The sequence below is a fragment of the Puntigrus tetrazona genome, chromosome 17, assembly GCF_018831695.1.
Source record: "Puntigrus tetrazona isolate hp1 chromosome 17, ASM1883169v1, whole genome shotgun sequence".
In the NCBI taxonomy this organism is placed as follows: Eukaryota; Metazoa; Chordata; class Actinopteri; order Cypriniformes; family Cyprinidae; genus Puntigrus; species Puntigrus tetrazona.
In genome coordinates this window covers 4,144,542-4,164,847 of record NC_056715.1, presented here as the reverse complement: position 1 = coordinate 4,164,847, position 20,306 = coordinate 4,144,542, and the positions used below count along the sequence as shown (strand labels likewise).

The 20,306-nt window shown below is 36.3% G+C and overlaps 1 protein-coding gene across 5 annotated transcripts in view; it reads left to right on the top strand.

Annotated features, from left to right (window-relative positions):
- daam1a (dishevelled associated activator of morphogenesis 1a) overlaps window positions 1–18,613 on the top strand; it is a 41,307-nt gene extending 22,694 nt beyond the window's left edge. For 4 of the 5 annotated variants that reach the window (XM_043263629.1, XM_043263632.1, XM_043263628.1 and 1 more), the window contains 23 exons: window positions 2,509–2,580; window positions 2,971–3,065; window positions 3,868–4,201; window positions 4,444–4,554; window positions 4,641–4,744; window positions 4,835–4,901; window positions 4,998–5,115; window positions 5,940–6,078; window positions 6,997–7,055; window positions 7,237–7,424; window positions 7,869–8,150; window positions 8,414–8,521; window positions 8,772–8,798; window positions 10,392–10,492; window positions 11,148–11,232; window positions 12,066–12,172; window positions 13,268–13,356; window positions 13,459–13,627; window positions 13,709–13,816; window positions 15,009–15,069; window positions 15,291–15,422; window positions 16,445–16,615; window positions 17,364–18,613. In XM_043263629.1, coding sequence (XP_043119564.1) covers window positions 2,509–2,580; window positions 2,971–3,065; window positions 3,868–4,201; window positions 4,444–4,554; window positions 4,641–4,744; window positions 4,835–4,901; window positions 4,998–5,115; window positions 5,940–6,078; window positions 6,997–7,055; window positions 7,237–7,424; window positions 7,869–8,150; window positions 8,414–8,521; window positions 8,772–8,798; window positions 10,392–10,492; window positions 11,148–11,232; window positions 12,066–12,172; window positions 13,268–13,356; window positions 13,459–13,627; window positions 13,709–13,816; window positions 15,009–15,069; window positions 15,291–15,422; window positions 16,445–16,615; window positions 17,364–17,573 — 2,937 coding nt within the window. In that variant the 3' untranslated portion in view covers window positions 17,574–18,613. The remainder of the gene's footprint in view (window positions 1–2,508; window positions 2,581–2,970; window positions 3,066–3,867; window positions 4,202–4,443; window positions 4,555–4,640; window positions 4,745–4,834; window positions 4,902–4,997; window positions 5,116–5,939; window positions 6,079–6,996; window positions 7,056–7,236; window positions 7,425–7,868; window positions 8,151–8,413; window positions 8,522–8,771; window positions 8,799–10,391; window positions 10,493–11,147; window positions 11,233–12,065; window positions 12,173–13,267; window positions 13,357–13,458; window positions 13,628–13,708; window positions 13,817–15,008; window positions 15,070–15,290; window positions 15,423–16,444; window positions 16,616–17,363) is intronic. The other variant, XM_043263633.1, reaches the window with a different exon arrangement.
- Window positions 18,614–20,306: the final 1,693 nt, after the last annotated feature.

Here is a 20,306-nt window from a genome sequence, read left to right as displayed (position 1 = left end):
TCTACAGTTACCTGGTCACGACACACCAGGGGAGCGCTCTTCAGCTGCTGACCTATTGTCCTCGAAAACACTTAAAAAATAATACTGTCAATCATTATGGTGTTAGGGATGAACTTTATTCACATTCATACATTAAAGCAAACATTTATGTTGATGTTCTGTGTGATGGATCAAAGCTTTGTAAGCTTATACACCAGTTGAGATGGAATTTCAGCTCAAGTTTTTTATAGCTTATGTCTGACTTAAAAAATATTACATTTTGGCTTCATTTACTCACCCTCATGTCCATCCAAACCTGTATGATTTTGGTTCTTCCGTGGAGCACAAGATCATAATCATAGAGTGAAAGTCAGGATTTGGAGTCATGTTTTTTTTGCATTACTGATTTTTACTGATTTTGATTTATTTTCGAAATTGACGTTGCGAAATTCCATTAGCTGGATTTTCAGTTAGCTGAATTTGAAGCACAATGGAAACACAGCGATTGCCAAATAGCACGTTTTATATACTTCTATGGAAGCCAGTTTCAACTACTGAAAATAAATAAATAAATAAAAAGGTAATTTCGACTTGTCATCTCAGAATTGTAATTAGTAAGTTTATATCTCGTAATAGGAACTGCCAATTCTGACTTTCTCATAATTCTGACTTTTTTTTTTTACTTACAATTTAAAGTGTATATCGCAAACTTTTTCCTCAGGCTTGAGTTTCTCGCAATGTTGAGTTTACAATTTTCTTAACTTACTGTTGTGATTTGAGATAAACTCTATATAATTAACATAAGTTTAAGTATATAACTTTAATTTGTACTATAATTCAAAGTTCTGAGAGGTAGTTCTAATTTTGTGAAAAGTCTTGTGAAAGAAAAGAAAGTTAGATTTGTAAGATAAAACGTGGCAATTACTTTTTTACATTTTATTACACCGTGGAGACGAACCTCCATAACCTTCACTGTATTTTATTTTATTATTTTTATTTTATTTTATTTTACACCCAACCTGTCTCCAAAAAACGAGAATGCTGCATTATCCCAGCTCCATAAAACACTGAATGCAGTGTGTCAGCCAACTACACCTGCAAGGCCTGAATCAAATCTCCTCCCAGTGGAGTTTTGGGGTCTCAGCAACATGTGGAACCAGCACCGTGCAATATAATGAGTGCTAAAACTACCATCAAGATGTTGAGGCCAAAGTACATGTGAATGTCTGGTATGAAGTATTTGTGTTCATAATGAGATCTTTCTCACCCTTCGTTTTGGTTTCAAGCTATACTTTTATTAATCTCTAAACCCCTATAGTCCAAAATAGTTTAGTTAAATTGTATAATTGCAGATTGTGGTTATAAAACAATGGGTGGACTTGTTAAATAAGATTCCTGGAAGCTTATCGGCTCATGTGGTGCGTGAAACCCCCCAAAACATCCCCAATTCCCAATTCCAAACTTACCCTGGCCAGCACAAGTCAATCTTTGCCTGAAAGAGCAAGCAGCTGCTATATTATAGACACTTGAGCATAGCACAAAACACTGTGGTATTGTTTCCCAACCCCAGGCTTTGTATTAAAAGCTTTAAAGAATCAGTTACTCTGGGAAAAGGCATGTTTTGGACTGAATTGTAGCCTTTTAACACTCTGCCAGAGCGTTTAACTCAACATTAGGAGTGGAGTAGTGCCGAAGCTCAGTGCCCTGTGTCTGTTTTCAGGTAACAGAAGCATCTCAAGCAAGGTGTCAGCTGTGGACACTCACACACATAAAGCATATCGGTTCACAAGCGCTTTTGGATTGTTGGATGCGATTTTGTGGGAATCGCAGTGGTTAGATAAGCTATGTTCTCACACATTGCGGCTGTGGAAGTGCTTGAGAACCTGGCAGTACAAAGAGATCTGTGTCGCTGTGGAGGACAGTTCAGTGATGTTTGTGTGTCTGACGCTTGGTTTCAAATCAGAATTCACCCATTAACTTGCTTGTGAATGATTCCTCAAACTGTTATTGTAATTAAAAAATATTTAGCCTTTAATCATTTGTAAACCCTTCTTATTTTTAATTCCTCCTCTTCAACATCCACTTAGAACGATAGACAGACAGAACGATAAACACATAATGTCTATATATCATTCTATCTCTGTCGTTCTACTTTTCTGTCTATCCTTCTGTCTATCGTTTTATGTTTATATTGTTCTATTGTCCTATCTATATATCGTTCTGTCGTTGTATCTATCTGTCATTCCGTCTATCTACCGTTTTATCTAGTGTTCTATTGTTTTTTTTGGCTATTCATTGCTATATCATTGCTGTATCGTAATTAATTCCTTCTAATATTCTATCTGCCATTCTGTCTATTTACCTATATATCCAAACATATTATGTTTCATAATCATTGTTAGAAAACATTTTTTAATTTATTTATTTTTATTTTATTTGTTGAAAGTTGAAAATGTCTGTCTATGTAAATGTGTGTGTATATGTGGTTTCAGTATCCAGGCTAATCTTTAGTTGCTGTTTTTTTAACAGGAACAGGAAGAGAATAAGGGGGCAACCAGCTGGCCTGAATTCTACATTGATCAGATCAATTCCATGGCTGCTGTAAGTATGACTAACAAACTAGACAGCAAATAATGAACACTTCCCTGACCACACTCATTTCCGTCTTTGCCCTGAGGACATAAAAATCTCTTAGTCAAGAGGGAGTCATTAAACTCGCATATGTTGCCCTTAAGGAAGTTGTTGGGGATGTAGGTGTTTATCGAGCTGTAAACAACTATAAATATTTCATAGGGCAAAGAGTGCTGATGCTCGCATAATTGTTGAAACTATAAATTCATTCACACTTTTCCTTTTGCAATACACCTAACTTTTTTTGTGGTGATATTTATTTCCAGTTTAAATGCAGTTATATAATTTAACACAACTTTTACCTGGCAAGCTTTGGACAGTCCATTAATTATTTGCCTCTGTGTTAAATATCACTACCAGAGGAAATCCCTGCTGGCCCTAGAGAAGGAGGATGAGGAGGAGAGGAATAAGACCATAGAGAGCTTGAAAACCGCTCTCCGCACACAGCCTATGAGGTACTGCCTTGAACACACACACATACACATACATACTCTATGGGTAATTTTTTGATTAGTATAATTCTTGTTAATTACTCTGATTAAGCACATTGCCTTACATATGGCTGTATGCAAATGGAGTGTCACTAAGTGCTTCATTAAATTATAAGTACATACAGTACTTTGTCTTTGCAGAGTATTGGATCTATTAACCTATTCCTCTTGTGCTGATTCATTTATGCTCTTTGCATAACAATATGTAGTGCATCTCACGAAAAAATTCTGATATTACACCAAAATCTATAGGGAATGATTTTTCACCAAATCATTTTTTTGGTTTCTTCACTGGTCATTTATATATTTTTCCAGTTTTTTCTTTAGTTTTTGAACAAAATATTCAATTAACTTCTGGTGATTAGTACATTTGTATGAAAATATGTCATCCCAATAGTAAAACAAAAATGTTTAATTGTTCAAACGTTGTCCAAAATAATTTTGTACAAGCTTGATTTTAAATGTATAAAATTATTTAGATTAATTCCAAGTTTAGTACAGTAACATGCTTTTAAAGGACTGCTGTTACAATGATTCTAAGTTGTATCACTGTCCCCCAGAGACCATTTACAGTGCCAGACACTTAATTTTGCTTGGCCCTCCATCATGGTGGTGAAGGCCTCAGCAATTTTTCTTATACAACCGACTCTGAAGCTACAGCAGAAATTGCACATGAAACTTCAGAACATTAAGTTTAAATTTTCCATGTGTTCTTCTACCTGAGTGATAATGTGTTTTCATCTGCTCCTCTGTGGTGCTCCTCTAGGTTTGTGACGCGCTTCATAGACCTCGATGGACTTACGTGCATCTTGAACTTCCTGAAAACCATGGACTATGAGACCACCGAATCTCAGATCCACACCTCACTGATCGGCTGCATTAAAGCCCTGATGAACAACTCTCAGGGACGTGCCAATGTGCTCGCACATTCAGAAAGTATCAACATCATTGCCCAGAGCTTGGCCACTGAGAACATCAAAACCAAAGTGGCCGTTCTGGAGATCATGGGTGCTGTTTGTTTGGTGCCCGGAGGACACAAGAAAATCCTGGAAGCCATGTTGCACTATCAGAAGTTCGCCTGCGAACGGACGCGATTTCAGGTGGGCGGAAAACTCTAGACTTGGTGGTTTCCCTCACTGGGCCTCAATTTTTAAACATAAATCATTCATAAAACCAGTTGCTCATAAATTGTTCCTTTGAAATGAACGCAACGATTTACACAGAAATTCGTTCTGCTTTTGTTTCACAAATAAGGCCATTGAGACTTATGAATGAAATATTAAGAGGTCTTTCGCCTTTGTTGTTCTCATTCTTTCTCCCCATCTTCTCGGTTTTCGCACAGACCCTACTAAATGACTTGGACAAGAGTACGGGCCGCTACAGAGATGAGGTGAACCTCAAGACGGCAATCATGTCCTTCATCAACGCAATCCTCAGTCAAGGAGCAGGGGAGGTAAGCGCTACTTTCTCTACATCTGCATCTCATTAGATTCAAATCATCCAAGAGTTTCTCCATGACTTCCAACGTTTCATTTACAGACCAGTTTGGAGTTCAGAATTCATTTGCGGTATGAATTTCTAATGCTGGGCATCCAACCAGTGATTGATAAATTACGGTCCCATGAAAACTCCACGTTAGATCGGTAAGTGCTGTATTTTGAGACACATCATCCTCAAGTACTTGGCTGGGTTTTGTTGAGCTTAACATGCAGTCGTCTTTTATTACTCTTCAGGCATTTGGACTTCTTTGAAATGCTGCGAAATGAAGATGAATTAGCTCTCGCTAAGCGGTTTGAAAATGTAAGCTTGCTGTCTTAATTTGCCTGTTAATACAGGTGATTTTTTTTCAATAGTAATTTCACTGTCTCTCTTTTCTTTTTCTTTTTTTTTTCTCAGGTTCATATAGACACCAAAAGTGCTACTCAGGTGTTTGATCTCATCCGGAAGAGGATAAACCACACGGACGCTTTCCCACACTTTATGTCCGTCTTGCAGCACTGTCTTCATATGCCTTGTGAGTGATGTCATGTTCTCTGACCCCGCCACAACAGTGTGAACAAACAGACATCATAATATTACCACAACAAGTGCCACTATCGTTAAAATAATACCATGGCATATAATTTTGAACATGGCCCTATAGTAATACCATGTGCTTTAGACAATTTTCATGAAAAAGTAATTGTTTTTAATTGTAATTATACTGTATATATTTGTTATATAATTCTGTATTATTCAGCAGCATTGCATTAAATTGATTAGAGTCAAAAGTGTTTTAAATGAAGTGATCATTTAAAGAATCATGAAACACAAAAATATGATAAAATAAGATATGATAAGAATGATTTCTGAAGGATTGTGTGACATTTAAAATTCAGCTTTGGCATCACAAGAATAAATTATATCTTAAAATGCACTAAAATATAAAAAAAAACAGAACTAATATATTTTATATTGTAAAAATATTTCACAATAGTGCAGTTTTCACTGAGCTTTTGATCAAATATATGTGACTTTGATTAATATGAGACTACTTTAAAAAACAACAATAATGATAATATTATACAATTTTTACATATCCCAAAATGGTACTGTATAAGGCAAGGTTCACCAAACTTGTTCTTGGAGTTTAGCTCCAACCCTTATCAAACACACCTGAACCAATAATTAAAGTTTTGCTACTTTAAAGTTTCAAGGCAGGTGTGTCAAAGGAAGTTAGAGCTAAACTCTGCTGGACACCAGAGGTTAAACTGAATTTACAGTATTATATCAGTCACTGTAATAAACACTGTATAGTCTACTTGAAAGTGTTGACTATTATCTCTTATTTTTATTCAGACAAAAGAAATGGAAATACCGTGCAGTATTGGCTCCTCCTCGACCGAATTGTCCAGCAGATTGTCCTACAGAATGACAAGGGTCATGACCCCGATGTAGCTCCCCTCGAGAACTTTGACGTGAAGAACGTAGTGCGAATGTGAGTGAGAGACACGTGTCATTACATTTAACAAAACTGTACCCTGGTGTCCTCATTTTTTCTCATTTATTAATATCCCGTGTTTTAATACTTAAAAAAAATTATAATGATAGGCCGTTTTGTAAAGTAATTTAGTTTTAGAAAAATATAATCCCACATCCATAATCCAGACCCAAAGTCATTTTTAAGCATGTAAGCATTCACCTGTATCTAATCATATTTTAGGAAAGTGCCAGTGCCCAGATTTTGTTGCTTTGTTTATAAACCAAGCCCCATCCAAAAATAAAATAATTGAACAGGACAGTCGCAGAACTGTGTGTACAGACTGAAAGGTTGCTTCCTTTTGGTGGTATAAGAGTTAAAATAAACACATCTTTGTGTCATCTTTCTGCATGGGATTAATTAGAAGTGAGACACAACTTCACTCTAGTTCAAACAAGGAGAAAGCTGAGAGACGGTCTGGGACAGTTTCACTCAAATAAAAACAAATATGCAGAATGCATATGGAAAACATTTGGTGGTTTGATCAAATGTTACAGAGCTGAAGTTTGACTCTCATTTTAAGGGGCATCTCTGATCGCCTAACATTTCGCACCAAGGTTCCTTGGTTTCCTGCTGGTCCTACCCAGCTAATATGAAGTCATCTTTGTGCTTTTTATGAATTATGAATGCCAAGTTTTGTGGTTTAGGGACACATAGAAAAGGATAGTTAACGCAAAAATGGAAATTGTGAACTTTTGCTCTTTCGTGTTGAACAAACACTTTCTTGTGTGGAACACAAATTTCAAATTTTGTCTTCTACTAAAAAGAAGAATGTCATATGCGTTTGTTAATGATGACAGGATTTTCATTTTTATGTAAACTATCGCTGTTACCATTCAGAAGTGCCCAATACTATTCTTTTGTTTGATTTTACAGGTTGGTAAATGAGAACGAGGTGAAACAATGGAAAGAGCAAGCGGAAAAAATGAGAAAAGGTACACGATCTGAATATTAATTTTAAGCGACCGTTTACCATTAGAAGGCCTTAAATGTGTTTATATGTGCCTTCATCAGCATGGGAAACAACAATGACATTGCCGATGATTTAAAATACTGACGCGTTTGTGCATTTTGATTTTAAACTTTTTTCTTTGTTTTCTCTGGCTTGAATTGCAGAGCATAATGAACTTCAGCAGAAGCTGGAGAAGAAAGAAAGGGAGTGTGATGCAAAAGCCCAAGAGAAGGAAGAAATGATGCAAACTCTCAATAAGATGAAAGAGAAGCTGGAGAAGGAAAGCAGCGAACATAAGCTTGTTAAGCAGCAAGTTGCTGACCTTTCTGCCCGGCTACATGAGATGAGTAATGTATGTTACATACGCACAATGTGCTTCTTTCAAAACCCTGCGAATTGTTTTCTCTCTACAGCAACCTTACTGAAATGGAAACTCATAAGAGTTTGAACTGGAATGACCACTTGGCTCTTTGTTGGAATAAAACCTGCTTAAACCAACCTATGATGGATAGCTGGCCTATTTTGGGTTTTAGTTAGACTGATCTGGTGTAAAAGAAGACCAGATAAACCTCCAGGTGAACCCAAGCTTGGCCAGTTTGGGATGTCAGGCCAATAATTTGAATCCAACTAAGACTAGAAAACCACTATAGGATGGTTTACCTTTTTGATTTATGTAAAATAGTTGATTTATTTATTAGTTTAAACAGTTTTTTTAATACATTTTGGTTTTAAATAAAATATAGTTATATAGTATACCTCTTTTGCTTCATAATCCTATCGCATTTTGTATTATTAGAGGGCAAATATCCCAGGAGGCCCCCCACTTGTTCCATTGGCCCCTGGTGGCATCCCACCTCCACCACCTGGTCTGGCTGGCATTCCTCCTCCTCCACCACCTCCAGGTGGAGCACCGCCTCCACCACCCCTTCCCCCCGGCGGACCACCACCTCCACCAGGCCTGCCCGGCTTTGGTGCTCCTCCTCTCCCTGGAGGACTTCTGGGCTCCACGCTTAAGAAAAAGAACATCCCTCAGCCGTCCAATCCACTCAAGTCCTTCAACTGGACCAAACTCAGTGAAGTGAGTACATGAAGTTGCTGAAGACCTATTCACACAAAGTGTGAATCGGTTGGAACAATCTATTAAAAAGATAGTAGTTTAATACTGTGAATCCGCAGTGTTGGTATTTATATCTTAGTTTTTTTTATTCTTATTTTTAATTGTAATTAAACAATTTAATTATAATTCATTAATTAATAAAAAAAAATTAAATGTATTCGTTTTTATTCTGTTATTTCATTTTCTTAAACATGGTTTATTCACTATTCATATCTATGTCGCAGAATAAACTGGAAGGGACTGTGTGGCTGGACGTGGACGACCTCAAAGTTTTCAAACAATTGGACTTGGAGGATATTGAGAAAACATTCTCTGCTTACCAGAGACAGCAGGTAACTCACCAGTGACATAAAGGAAGGATGAGAATCTTTACACATCTGCTCCCTTATTATAAACAAATTATAATAATTATAATTAATACAAATTGTTCCAAATGCATTCTGTGAGAAATACTGCAGTGTCAGGCGGTTTCTGTCCTTCCCTCTGTACTGTGTTGTCTTTTCTTCTGCATGATTTTTAATCCTGCCCTTTTTATGCTTCCTGATCTAACTAACACTTTCCTGCTTCTCGCTTGCCATAAAGGAATCTCTGTTGAATATCTTTAGACAGGTAAGTGGTCTTCGGACATGACTCTTTAGTGTTGATATCGTGGTAATGGCACCTTTTTCGAACGTGTTGTAGCTACATGGTGTTTTTTGAAGCACTTTGCTGTAGTCAGTGGCGTAGCTACAGACAGTGCAGGTAGTGCAGCTGCACCGGAGCCTCTACCGAGTGAATAATTATATAAACTTGCTTTGATGGTCTAGCGGTAGAACTTTACCAAGCATTCTGAGGGTCCGGGTTCTAATCCATCTTCCTATATTTGCTTTTTTTTCTTCCTTAAAACCAAAGCAGTCTTCAAGGGCAAGACTTATTTAGTTTTTTTGCTTTAACCAGAATGAAGATGCGCATTGATTGATTCCTGAGAGAAATAGCGAGAGAGACACAGATAAGATACTGATTTTAGTCAGTCTAAATAAATGAAGTAAATTAAGCAGAAATTCACGTATATGGGTTCCCTTCTTGACACAAGCTCTGTGTGTTTGTATGTGCTTCATAACCACACAGCCCAGAGGGGGCAGAAAAATAATGATATTTTGCATAAAAAATGTTGTAGCATTGTGACAGTTATTGACATGCAAAATAAGCACATTTAGTGGTTTATTATTCCCATGATTTCAGTGTTGATTAAAATGACTTGTGTATATAGTCCTTTATTACTGTTACATTAAAAAGTAATAATACAGTGATTTTTAAAATTGGAACAAGCCACAAGAACAAATTAAACCAGTACAACAAATGCTACAATTATGTACAAATAAAGAAAAACTGCCTGTGCTTTTTGGTTTTGTAATGAAATTTTCTAGCATTTTTGTGAGATTTAACCAAATACCTTATATAAATATTGTAATCAGTAAGTTGAACCATCTATTGCATAGTACTTTATGTAATGTTAAGTGCATTCTTTATGCAGATAATCACCAAATTGTTGCCTTTTGTAGCATAGCTTAAAACGCAATGAACCGAAAGACCTATTTCAGTTTATTAGCCAGCATTTCAAGATGTCTCTGTTCGTAATTAGCCAAGTTGGTTATGAGGCATGCAGTTGGTTTTGCATGCATCTGGAGTTTATGCAACAGTGAAGGAGACAGATTTCCACCAACTAAAAAACAAATATCCCCCTGTTCTTGGACATATTCCTTTTCACCCTCTTCCTGCTCAAAATAAAACCTGACATGCCATCATCTAAACACGCAATTTCTTGCTGTCTGCTCCCCAGCTGCTACTAAAGAGGAAGAGATGAGTGTTTTCAGCCTCTGTTGTGGATGTCTGGATGTGTCATGAGCATGTTGTCCTGTGCTTGAAAAATTACTCTGTTTGGCTTTTACTTTTGAGACGGCAGGTTTCTTGTTGTTTTTGCATTCTGAGTCCAAACATGCATTTGATTTTTTTATTTTTTATTTTTCTCCTAATCACTATGGTACTGCTTTTAGACTGTTATGAGGTTCTGATCCACAATTGTTCGCAATTTTTTTTTAAGTGTCACACCTGACAAGCACTCAAGCTTTGTGATCGATTCGTCAAGTCGTCATTAGCTTGCTCTCTTAGTATTTTGCTCTTCGTTTCAGTGGGATATTGATCAGAAAGATTCTTTCTTTGCAGAAAGAAACAGAGGATGACACCGTCACTTCTTCTAAAAAGGTCAGAGAATTGTCTGTCATCGATGGACGGCGTGCGCAAAACTGCAACATTCTTCTCTCCAAGTAAGTCTGTAAATTAGGAACCCACAGCCACCATCTTTGACCATTTAAGATTCATTCACAGTAATAAACCTTCCTGCATGACTCACTATAGAACAATTCTTTGTTTACTTAAGCTATTTTGTTGACGGTTGACGATGTGTTTAAAACACAATTGCAGCCAAGCGTTTTATTCATAAGACGATCTTAGCCAGGATTTTTTTTCTGTTGCATCACAAGTCGCCATAGCAGCGGCAATAAACAGAGACGTCTGTGATCTCTCCCATAAGCTCACTTCATGCGTTTGATTAAAATGTACAGCTGTTAATAAAGCCTGGAATTCAGCAATTATGAAACATTTAGTTCAGTTTGGTTTTTTTTGTGCATATTTTATTCGTTTATTTTGTTTTCTTATGTATTTATTTAATTTTATTTATTTATTTATATATATTTAACTTATTTTATTAGTTTGGCCTTTTTAGCTTATTTGTTTGACCTCATTTTAGTTTTCTTTATGAATTATTTCATTAGTTTTTATTTATTTTGTTTAATTTGTTTATTTTGGTTTGTTTATTTAATCTTATTTATTTTTAATTATTTACGTCTGTCTGTCAGTCAAACTGCTTTCCTATGAAAGATTTTTTAATCTTTTTGCATGCGTGTTGTGTTGTTTTTGTAGGTTAAAACTCTCCAACGAGGAGATCAAGAGAGCAATACTGACCATGGATGAGCAGGAAGACCTACCTAAGGATATGCTGGAGCAGGTAAGATGCATCTCCACATACTTCATCATTTAGCTCACACTTCACACTCATAACTCCCAGGTGGCTTGCGTCCAAAACAAACCTGTTTTACTGCGGCGTATTGACGTCAAACATTTCAGAACTGTGATTAGCTGATACAGCGTCTGCACAGGCTGCAAGTTTAATTACATAAGCCTGACAATCCTAGCCAGCACGCAATTATTGTTTTGCATAAGCAATTATGGCAAGACACCATATCATCCTTGCATTTTTTTTTTTGTCGTTCTTACTGATGGTGAAATTTGCTGGAGTTTGTAAAAAAATATATAAACCGTGCCTTTATTCACGTGCCTGAATAAAGTCAGTTGTGTGTATCCTGCGAGTGAAGCACATTAATGTGGCTTTTTATAGTTTAATTAAAACCTGATGATTGGTAATAAAATGCAGCTTTGTATACCTCACCCTGTTTAAACTTTAAAGCGAATCACCAAATAAGAGCAGCACGTAAATGTTTGTAAAGTTTTCCAAATGGACTTAAAAAGCAATATAATAGCAATCAGGTTTTATAACTCCTCTGATTGCTGTTGTTTTAATCTTAATAGTATCAAACAGTTTAATTAAACAGTTATTGCAGTGTGACGAGACGGATGCGCATTTCATTAATGAGGCCGCAATGCATTCAACTCGCTTGTATAAGGCTCATAATATCTTTTTCTCATAATTTATCTTTGGAATTTTATTTCATGAGCAAACATTCTGTTTTGGTACTGTACCTTTAAGACTTTTCTTTTAAAATGATTTCTGATTGGTTGGCCCAGTTTAGTCATTAGTATGTTTGCTTTCTTCCCCTGCAGCTGTTGAAGTTCGTGCCAGAAAAAAGTGACGTGGACCTTCTGGAGGAACACAAACATGAGTTGGAGCGGATGGCGAAGGCAGATCGCTTCCTTTATGAGATGAGCAGGTAACCATCAATTGAGGTCACGAAAAGCCATTTGATTTGGGACATAATAAATAGAGATAACGTTCATCAGACTGGGCCGAGCCATCAAAACACAGTATCTACTAAATGGCGTTTCCGCACAAAGCTGAAGGTGAAGTAGAGGTCAGTATGTGGAAAATAATAAACTGGATGACGTTCTTATCTTGGTCTGTTTAGTTTCATGCTATAATAATCTTTGACTTCAGTTACCAAATGCGGTTTTCCTCAGTTTGGAATAAAGCCTGAAATTGGCTGAAACAGGGCTGGAAACATGTCGTCATTTTTTTTTTTTGACCTCTTCATTGTGCATTGTCATTAATCTCTGTAGAATGTCAGCCCGGAAGGACATAAATATAAACACCGTGAAAAATGGGTGGCTCCATTTATTAATCAAAAATAAACAAGTTGCAGGTGTTATTTTTTTATTATTATATTAAAACCGCAAACAGGATCCATTTCTCACGAACTTGCATGCTTTAACAGAACAATGAAAAACCACAGAAGCATATTTGGGTACACCCCTTATTACACAGTCCGTTTTCTTTCAGTCTTTATTGTACTTTATTAAGCGTCATATATTTTATATGAAATATTATTTGATATAAACTACCAGTCAATTGTTTGGACACATTTGTTCTTTATTTTTTCCTTCCACACGTCATCAAAAAAAAGCAACAGACATACTAATTTTTATTGAACTTAAAGTTGAACAATTTAGCAGGAGCAACTCAAATGGATACTTTATATTTGTCAGCAAATTTAATTTTAAACATTTAAGCAGAAGCCTTTACATCGAGAGGTTTTCTTTGGACACATTTGTAATTTATTTTAAAAATTAAATTTTCCACATTGTAATATAGAAGCTGTTCAAAATAATGTTAAACGTGTCAAAACATTAGCAGTAGAAATTAAAATTTAGACCATTCGAGTTTAGCACCAAAACAAATTTAAATTTTAAGCAAAAACCTTTAGGGTTTGAAAATTTAAATTCAGCTATATACAGTCTTTTGAGTGGGCATGTAAATGAAATATTATCATGTCATTTTTTGTTTTATTTCAATTCTTTTTAAACCACAGAATCAATCACTACCAGCAAAGACTGCAGTCTCTTTACTTCAAAAAGAAGTTTGCAGAAAGAATAGCAGAAATCAAGCCGAAAGTGGAAGGTAAATTTGTATACAGTTATGACTTGAAATTAAGCAATAAACGCTTTGTAGATTAATGCAAAGTGTTGGAATAATATTAAAAATGCATTTTTTTTCCCTCAGCTCTCAGTAAAGCCTCTAAGGAGGTTCTTCAGAGCAAGAATCTTCGACAGCTTCTGGAGGTGGTGCTGGCCTTTGGTAACTACATGAACAAAGGCCAGAGAGGCAATGCCTATGGCTTTAAAGTGTCCTCTCTCAACAAGATCGCTGACACCAAGTCCAGCATGGACAAGTAAGACATTGCTTCAATGTGTGCGAGTACTGCATATTCTTTCCAGCCATGTAGTTCCACGAGCTACGTGTTTCTCCACAGGAACGTCACTCTGCTGCACTACCTGATTACCATTCTTGAGCAGAAGTACCCTAAAGTCAGCCGGATTCACGAGGATCTGCACAACGTGCCAGAAGCAGCCAAAGTCAAGTATGCCACCAAGTCTCACTCTTCCACTTCCACTTAAGACTTTCTGTGTCTCCAAGAAGAGTGCATGTAAAAGACAAAATAGAGGAACAGCACTTGTAATGGAGCATTCTGGGTTTAGTATAAGTGAAGCCTAATCAACAAAACCTGTGGCATTAATGATAATTAGCATGAAAATGAATTGCCACTGAAATAGTGAAGCACTTAAATCGGAAAAGGGCCAATCTGTAAATGTTAAAATCACACATGAAGTGACATAAACTTCATGCGATATTAGCATCATTTTAATATGAAAAACTTGTATACAAAAGGTCGGTAATTACAATTTTCAAATTTGTAGTAACAAAGGAAAATCCATAAACCCAAAAGCAACAGTAAAAAGATTATATGGCTTTGAAAGCTTAAATAATACACGGGTTTTAAGAGAAGAATTAATGCAAGCGCTTTTTAATAAAAATCATAGGCTTCGTATTTCTGCTTCTATTTATGGGATAAGTAATTATAATCAGCGTTGTCCAACAAATGCTTCAACTTTGTTTGTTTTTAAGACATTGATATTTTTATTCAGCAAGGGCACATTAAATTGATCAAAAGTCTTACAATAATATTTAGCAGCACAATCGTTTTCAACACTGATAAGAAGAAATGTTTCTTGAGCAGCCAGTCAGCATGTTAGAACGATTTCTGAAAGATCATGATGCTAAAGAAATTCAGTTTTGCGTCACAGGAATAAGTTGCAATTAAAATGTATTAAAACAACAAGCTTATTATAATACTTTCCAATATTACTGTTTTTTTTTTGCCATATAAACATACCTCTGTGATCATAAAAATCGTATAAAAATACTTAACACCCAACTTTTAAATAGAACTGTGTAATAAACCCTTGATGATTGCTTTTAACCAATCAGACCAATCAGATGTCAGGCATAAGGTTAGTGCCGAGTGCTTGAAAGCTCCCTTTTAGGGGTAGTTTATAGTTTGGGATGGGGTCGGTTGTTCCAGCACCAACAAAAGTTGTTGATCCAGGAACATGTCCTATTTGGCATAACCATAGTCACTGTGTGAAGGTACTGTTTGATGTGCTTCATTCCTCAGCCATTCGAAATGAGATTAAAGGGTCTGCAAATTGTCCAGTGAAACATTATCTCTCATTATCTCTCTCTCCAACTTATTTTTCTTCCTTTTTTCCCAGCATGACCGAGCTGGAGAAAGACATTAACAATCTGCGCACTGGCCTGAAAAGCGTGGAGACGGTTAGCGACATTCTCTCATTTTGTCTACAATTACAACAAGCTCTGCAGCTTATGAGGTCATCCAGTGTAGCAAATGTATCTATTTATAATAAAACGTTATTTATGGTTACAGTGCACGAAAGCTAGAGAGAGCCGCGTTCGAAAGCCTTGCTGGGTTTCTAAGATGCTTGGAACGTGCTTTTATAAATGTATCGTTTAAGAGCGTCTCTCTTTCTCAACAGGAGCTGGAGTACCAGAAGAGTCAGCCTCAGATCTACGGCGATAAGTTTGTGTCTGTTGTGAGCCAGTTCATCACTGTGGCCGGATTCAGTTTCTCTGAGGCGGAAGACTCTCTTCAGGACGCCAAGGATTTGGTAAGAACGAAAGCGCAGCACAGTTGCTAATAGACGTTAAAGGTTTGCCTGTCACTCTATCCGGTCACTTAAATACGATAGCGCACATAAAGCTGCTCCGCTCCAGCTTTGAAGTCACCGTCAAACGTCTGAAATGCCAGATTTTTTTTTCTCCCCTGCTCCACGCTGGCACGTGTAACTCAGCCTCGTAGACGTTAAATCACTGCTTTCACTGGAGTTTAATGGGCTTCTGTCCGTCTGTGTGGACATTGGAACCGCTGGAAACATGGACCGTAATCTTTAACCGCCATAAGCTCAAGATCAGTTTCAAAGGCAGGTTCTTTCAGTCTGATCCGGCTCATGAAGCTGCACATGGGATGGATTTGACGCTGCCGCTGTGGTTGAATGTTATGTTGGGATCTAGCCGGTTTTCTAAAGGGTGATCTTGGTGAGAAATTAAGGATCCGTCAAACATATCTGGATAACAAATCTCATTTCATTACGTTCATTCAACGTTCAGAAGTTTGGGGTCAGTGAGTTTTCTTTATATTTTAGGAAATGGATATTTTTATTCAACAAGAACTGATCAAAAGTGGCGTTAAAGACTTTCGTAATGTCATATAATATTTTGAATAAATTCTGTTCTTTTGAACTGTATGCATCAAAGAGTCACAAAAATATTAAGCAGAACAACACTGGTTATAATAGGAAATGTTTAGCAGGATGTCAGCAAATTACAATGGTTTCTGAAGGATAATGTGACACTGAAGAATGCAGTAATTCGGCTTTGTCATCATTGCATTTATTTAATACATTAAAATAGAAATTACTATATTTAAAAAATGAAAATAGCATACTAAATAATTCAATTCTATTTATGTTGTTTTTAATGCATTTTTGATCAAATAAAGGCAGCATGTACATTAAAAAAAAAATCTTACTGACTCCTTTTAATGCCTTTTAACCGTGGTGTATCTGATAAGTAGGAAGATCACTAGATATAGCTGCTTGGAGTAAATGTCTATGTCTTTCATTCGACACAGTTTGAGAAGGCAGTGAAGCACTTCGGCGAGGACTCCGCACGCATGCAGCCCGACGAGTTCTTTGGCATCTTCGATCAGTTCCTTCAGGCTTTCAGTGAAGCTAAACAGGACAATGAGAACATGCGACGACGCAAGGAGGAGGAGGAGCGCAGAGCCCGCATGGAGGTGCAGGTAATACTCAAACACACTCATTTCACAAGATCAAACACTGGTGTCTGTCTGTAAGATTTGATGCTTTTGTCAACGCAAAAGCATTTTCAAAATTAGAAAGGCAAAATAAAAAAAGATTTTATGCTTTTAAAGAAGTATTCTATGCTCACCAAGGCTGCATTTATTTGACCAAAGATACAGTAAAACACTGAAATATTATTGAAATTTAAATACTTTTTTATAACTATTTATTTTATGATGGCAAAGCTGAATTTTAAAGCACCAAAGCATCATTCTAAAATACTGATTTGCTACTCAAAAAAGGTTTATTATTATCACTGTTGAAAACTGTCTACTAGTCTGTCATTTCTATTACTTTTCTATGTAAAAATCTGATCGTCGTCTTTTTTTATTCTGTCAAGCCTGATTTTTTTTCTTTTTTTAGCATTTTTTTTTTTTTTTTTTTTTAAAAGTGCATATAATATAATTAAAAATACTAAGAGAACAAGAAAGTTTAATGTAATGTAAATGCACCATAAATATAAAAAATATGTCATTTATTCATCGTCCTTTAGCAATATGCATGCAACAGATTGAGAGCAGTTAGGTAATGTATCTCAAATTGACCAAAAAATGTATGCTGCCTTTAATGTACAACGTGCAGTACGCATTGAACAAACTAAATGCCTCCGTTCAACACAATGACAGACATTATAAGACAAAACTACAACTTAAAGTTCTGATTAATCTAAAATACGTCTGCAAACAGCTCAAGGAGCAGCGTGAGAAGGAAAGAAAAGCCCGGAAGGCCAAAGAGAACTGCGAGGAGGATGGAGAGTTCGACGATCTGGTGTCCGCGCTCCGATCCGGGGAGGTGTTCGACAAAGACCTCTCGAAGATGAAACACAACCGCAAGCGTCCCGTCAAGCAGAGCGCGGAGAGCAGCAGAGAGAGGCCCATCACCAAACTCAACTTCTGAGGAAGCCGCGCGAGAGTGCTGCCTCCTGCTGATAGAGCCGAGACATTACACACACGTCCGACAGCGCCACCTCAGATCAACCCCGGATAGGAAACCCAGGCCCCTGTTCTGTGCTGACTGCCAAAATACTTCTTAAGGATTTCTAAAGTCTTTTCTAAACTTGCAAATCAGTTGTGACAGTGTTTGTGCCGAAGATAACGGGAGTTAATGAGCAGAAAGGGCTAAAAAACCGGTGCTGAAATACAGGAACGCCCGTTTTCACAGTTTTGCTTGCCTGACAACCATACACCCCATTTATTTCAGTCTGCTCGGATACTGCTTGAGTTATTTGCTGGTGTACGCTGAGCGCTACCGAGAAACGGACCCGAACACTAAAAGTCAGTGTTTTGAAAGAAAAGCTGATTCTTGTCAAATTTTGGGATACTTGTATATCATCGGTTTGTTCGCAATGAGTGTTTTCTTTTGTTACACCTGTAACTCGAGCACGATCGCTTTGTTAATAAACTGTTCGTTTCGGACCCGTTAAAGCACAATGCACAACTTTAAATCCACAAAACAAAGTCTTGTATAAAATGTTATTGAAATCAAATGGTTTATTATAAATCTGCAGATGCCATGTATTAAATATACTGACAGGAACTATAGTGAAAAAAAAATATGCTAAGGTCAAACTTTGATTGCAAATATATTTTAGAGGATGACAGAAGTGCGCAATATTTTTGCGGTTACCAAAAAAGAACGTTCTGCCGTGCATGTATATTCTTGTAATTTCTCTTGTTTGTGTTTAAGCTTGTATATATGTACATATACCCATTGTTAACTCTTCTGACCAAGGCTTTTTCTTAGTCCTTGACACTACTATTTTGTGCTAATAATTTTTTTTTTTTTTTCTCCTGTTGATCAGATGCCATTAAATCTTTTTCACTAATAGTTCTTTGTAATAGTTTCCTCTGTTGGCGGGATGTTTTGTTTTCTTTTATTTAAGAATTCATTTGGATGTGAGATAAGTAATCAATAAATGAACCCTGAGGGTCACTGCATCTGTGTTTGTCTGCTGATTCGTCTTCGGTTTCGCGACCTGCAATTTTTTTCATTGCAAGAAGATTTAAGGATACATTCGAGCTCGAGGATGCATTATAATGTGAATAGTAATCAAACAAAGCATGCGGTGGATAAAACATATTCAAACTTTATTTCAGGCAAACCCCTGTCAAAGATATACTGTGTGGCGACGTTTACTTCATAATAGCTTTTTTTCAAATCTGAAGTGTCTGATGTTTCAAAAATTAATAATTTGAGTATCTGAAAATGACAACGCATCTCTCTCCTAACGAAAGCAACAAGTTTTAAAAAATGGACTCTTTTATACCTGCTTGTACGGTCTCTAAAATACAATGGTTTAAAAAAAAAAAATCTCAAATATAAAAGACCCTGTGCTTTTGTTAGATTGGATTATCGACACCGACACTCTGGATCTTCCGTTTTATATAAATACCGATAAATGTTTGCAGAAAAAGTCAAACACGTTTTCATAAAATATAAAAAAAACAAAAAGCACTGATACAAACATGAATGACCCCTCACATCAAACCAATAAATGGCGTTCTTGTAGTCAAATCAGTTCAGAATTTGATCTTAAAATTGTTTCAAATATTCAAATACTGATATTGTATTTCTGTATTCTGTAAACCATGCTACATCCAACAGATAAGGCAGTTTGTTGGTTGTATTTGTTATATACAATTTTAGAGTTGACTTAAAATGTTGTTTTTCCTTGAAAAATGTGAGGAATTATTTAACAGAAATGTATGCTGTTTACAGATCAATTCAAGAAATGATATTCTATTCCTATTTTAGGTATATGGTTCCGTGACCTAAAAGCTAAGACTTTTTCCAATGAAAAAAAAAAAGTTAGCCCTGTTTCTTAAACGACCATGTCATCGTGACCGATTCTTCAATTAAATAGTTATAAAACCTTCTCGACTTTTATATACGCTTTACTGTTAATATTCCAGGCCAGAGCAGACGCCGAACAGCATGGATATGGTTTTTTTAGGTTGTGAGAGAGATTTCTGTAAACCCTTCAGTTCATTCACAGTGTTTTAAAGCATTTGCATTAGGCTCAATAGTGACTTTCATTTTGGCACTTTGCACACACACAGACGCACACTAGTCTACACGCTTTATCTGCCGATTCATTACATCAATAAACCCATGCTTGGAGAGTTTGGTTTCAAATATAGGTTGATGGTATCAAAAGATAAAATGTAAAAAATACGGTGACGAGTTATTAAAGAATACAATGCAAATTCATTTACATTCAAACTTTGATATTTTTAGTTATAGGCTTATTTATATTTAAAGCTGAAGAATGTAAAGTTTGAACTACTGTGCGCTATAATACCGACTTGACCAATAGCGTTAGTCGGGGGCGGGGCTTATCTTATTTATTTTTTTAAAAGCGTCACTTTTTAGAGTTTGTTGGGTGGCGCTAATGACGTCTACATACTTCAGCTTTAAAAACACACACAAAATAATGTTTTTTTTTTTTTAAACATCGTATAACATAATAATACTATTGGTAATGTACAATCAAATATTCGGAACTGACACGAAACGTTGATTAGTGTTTGTTGATGCATATGATTTACTGAAATCAGAAGGGAGGTGCTACAGGTGCATTTTTACATGCCAAAAAAAACACCCTGCTGTCATAAAATGCATAAGAACATA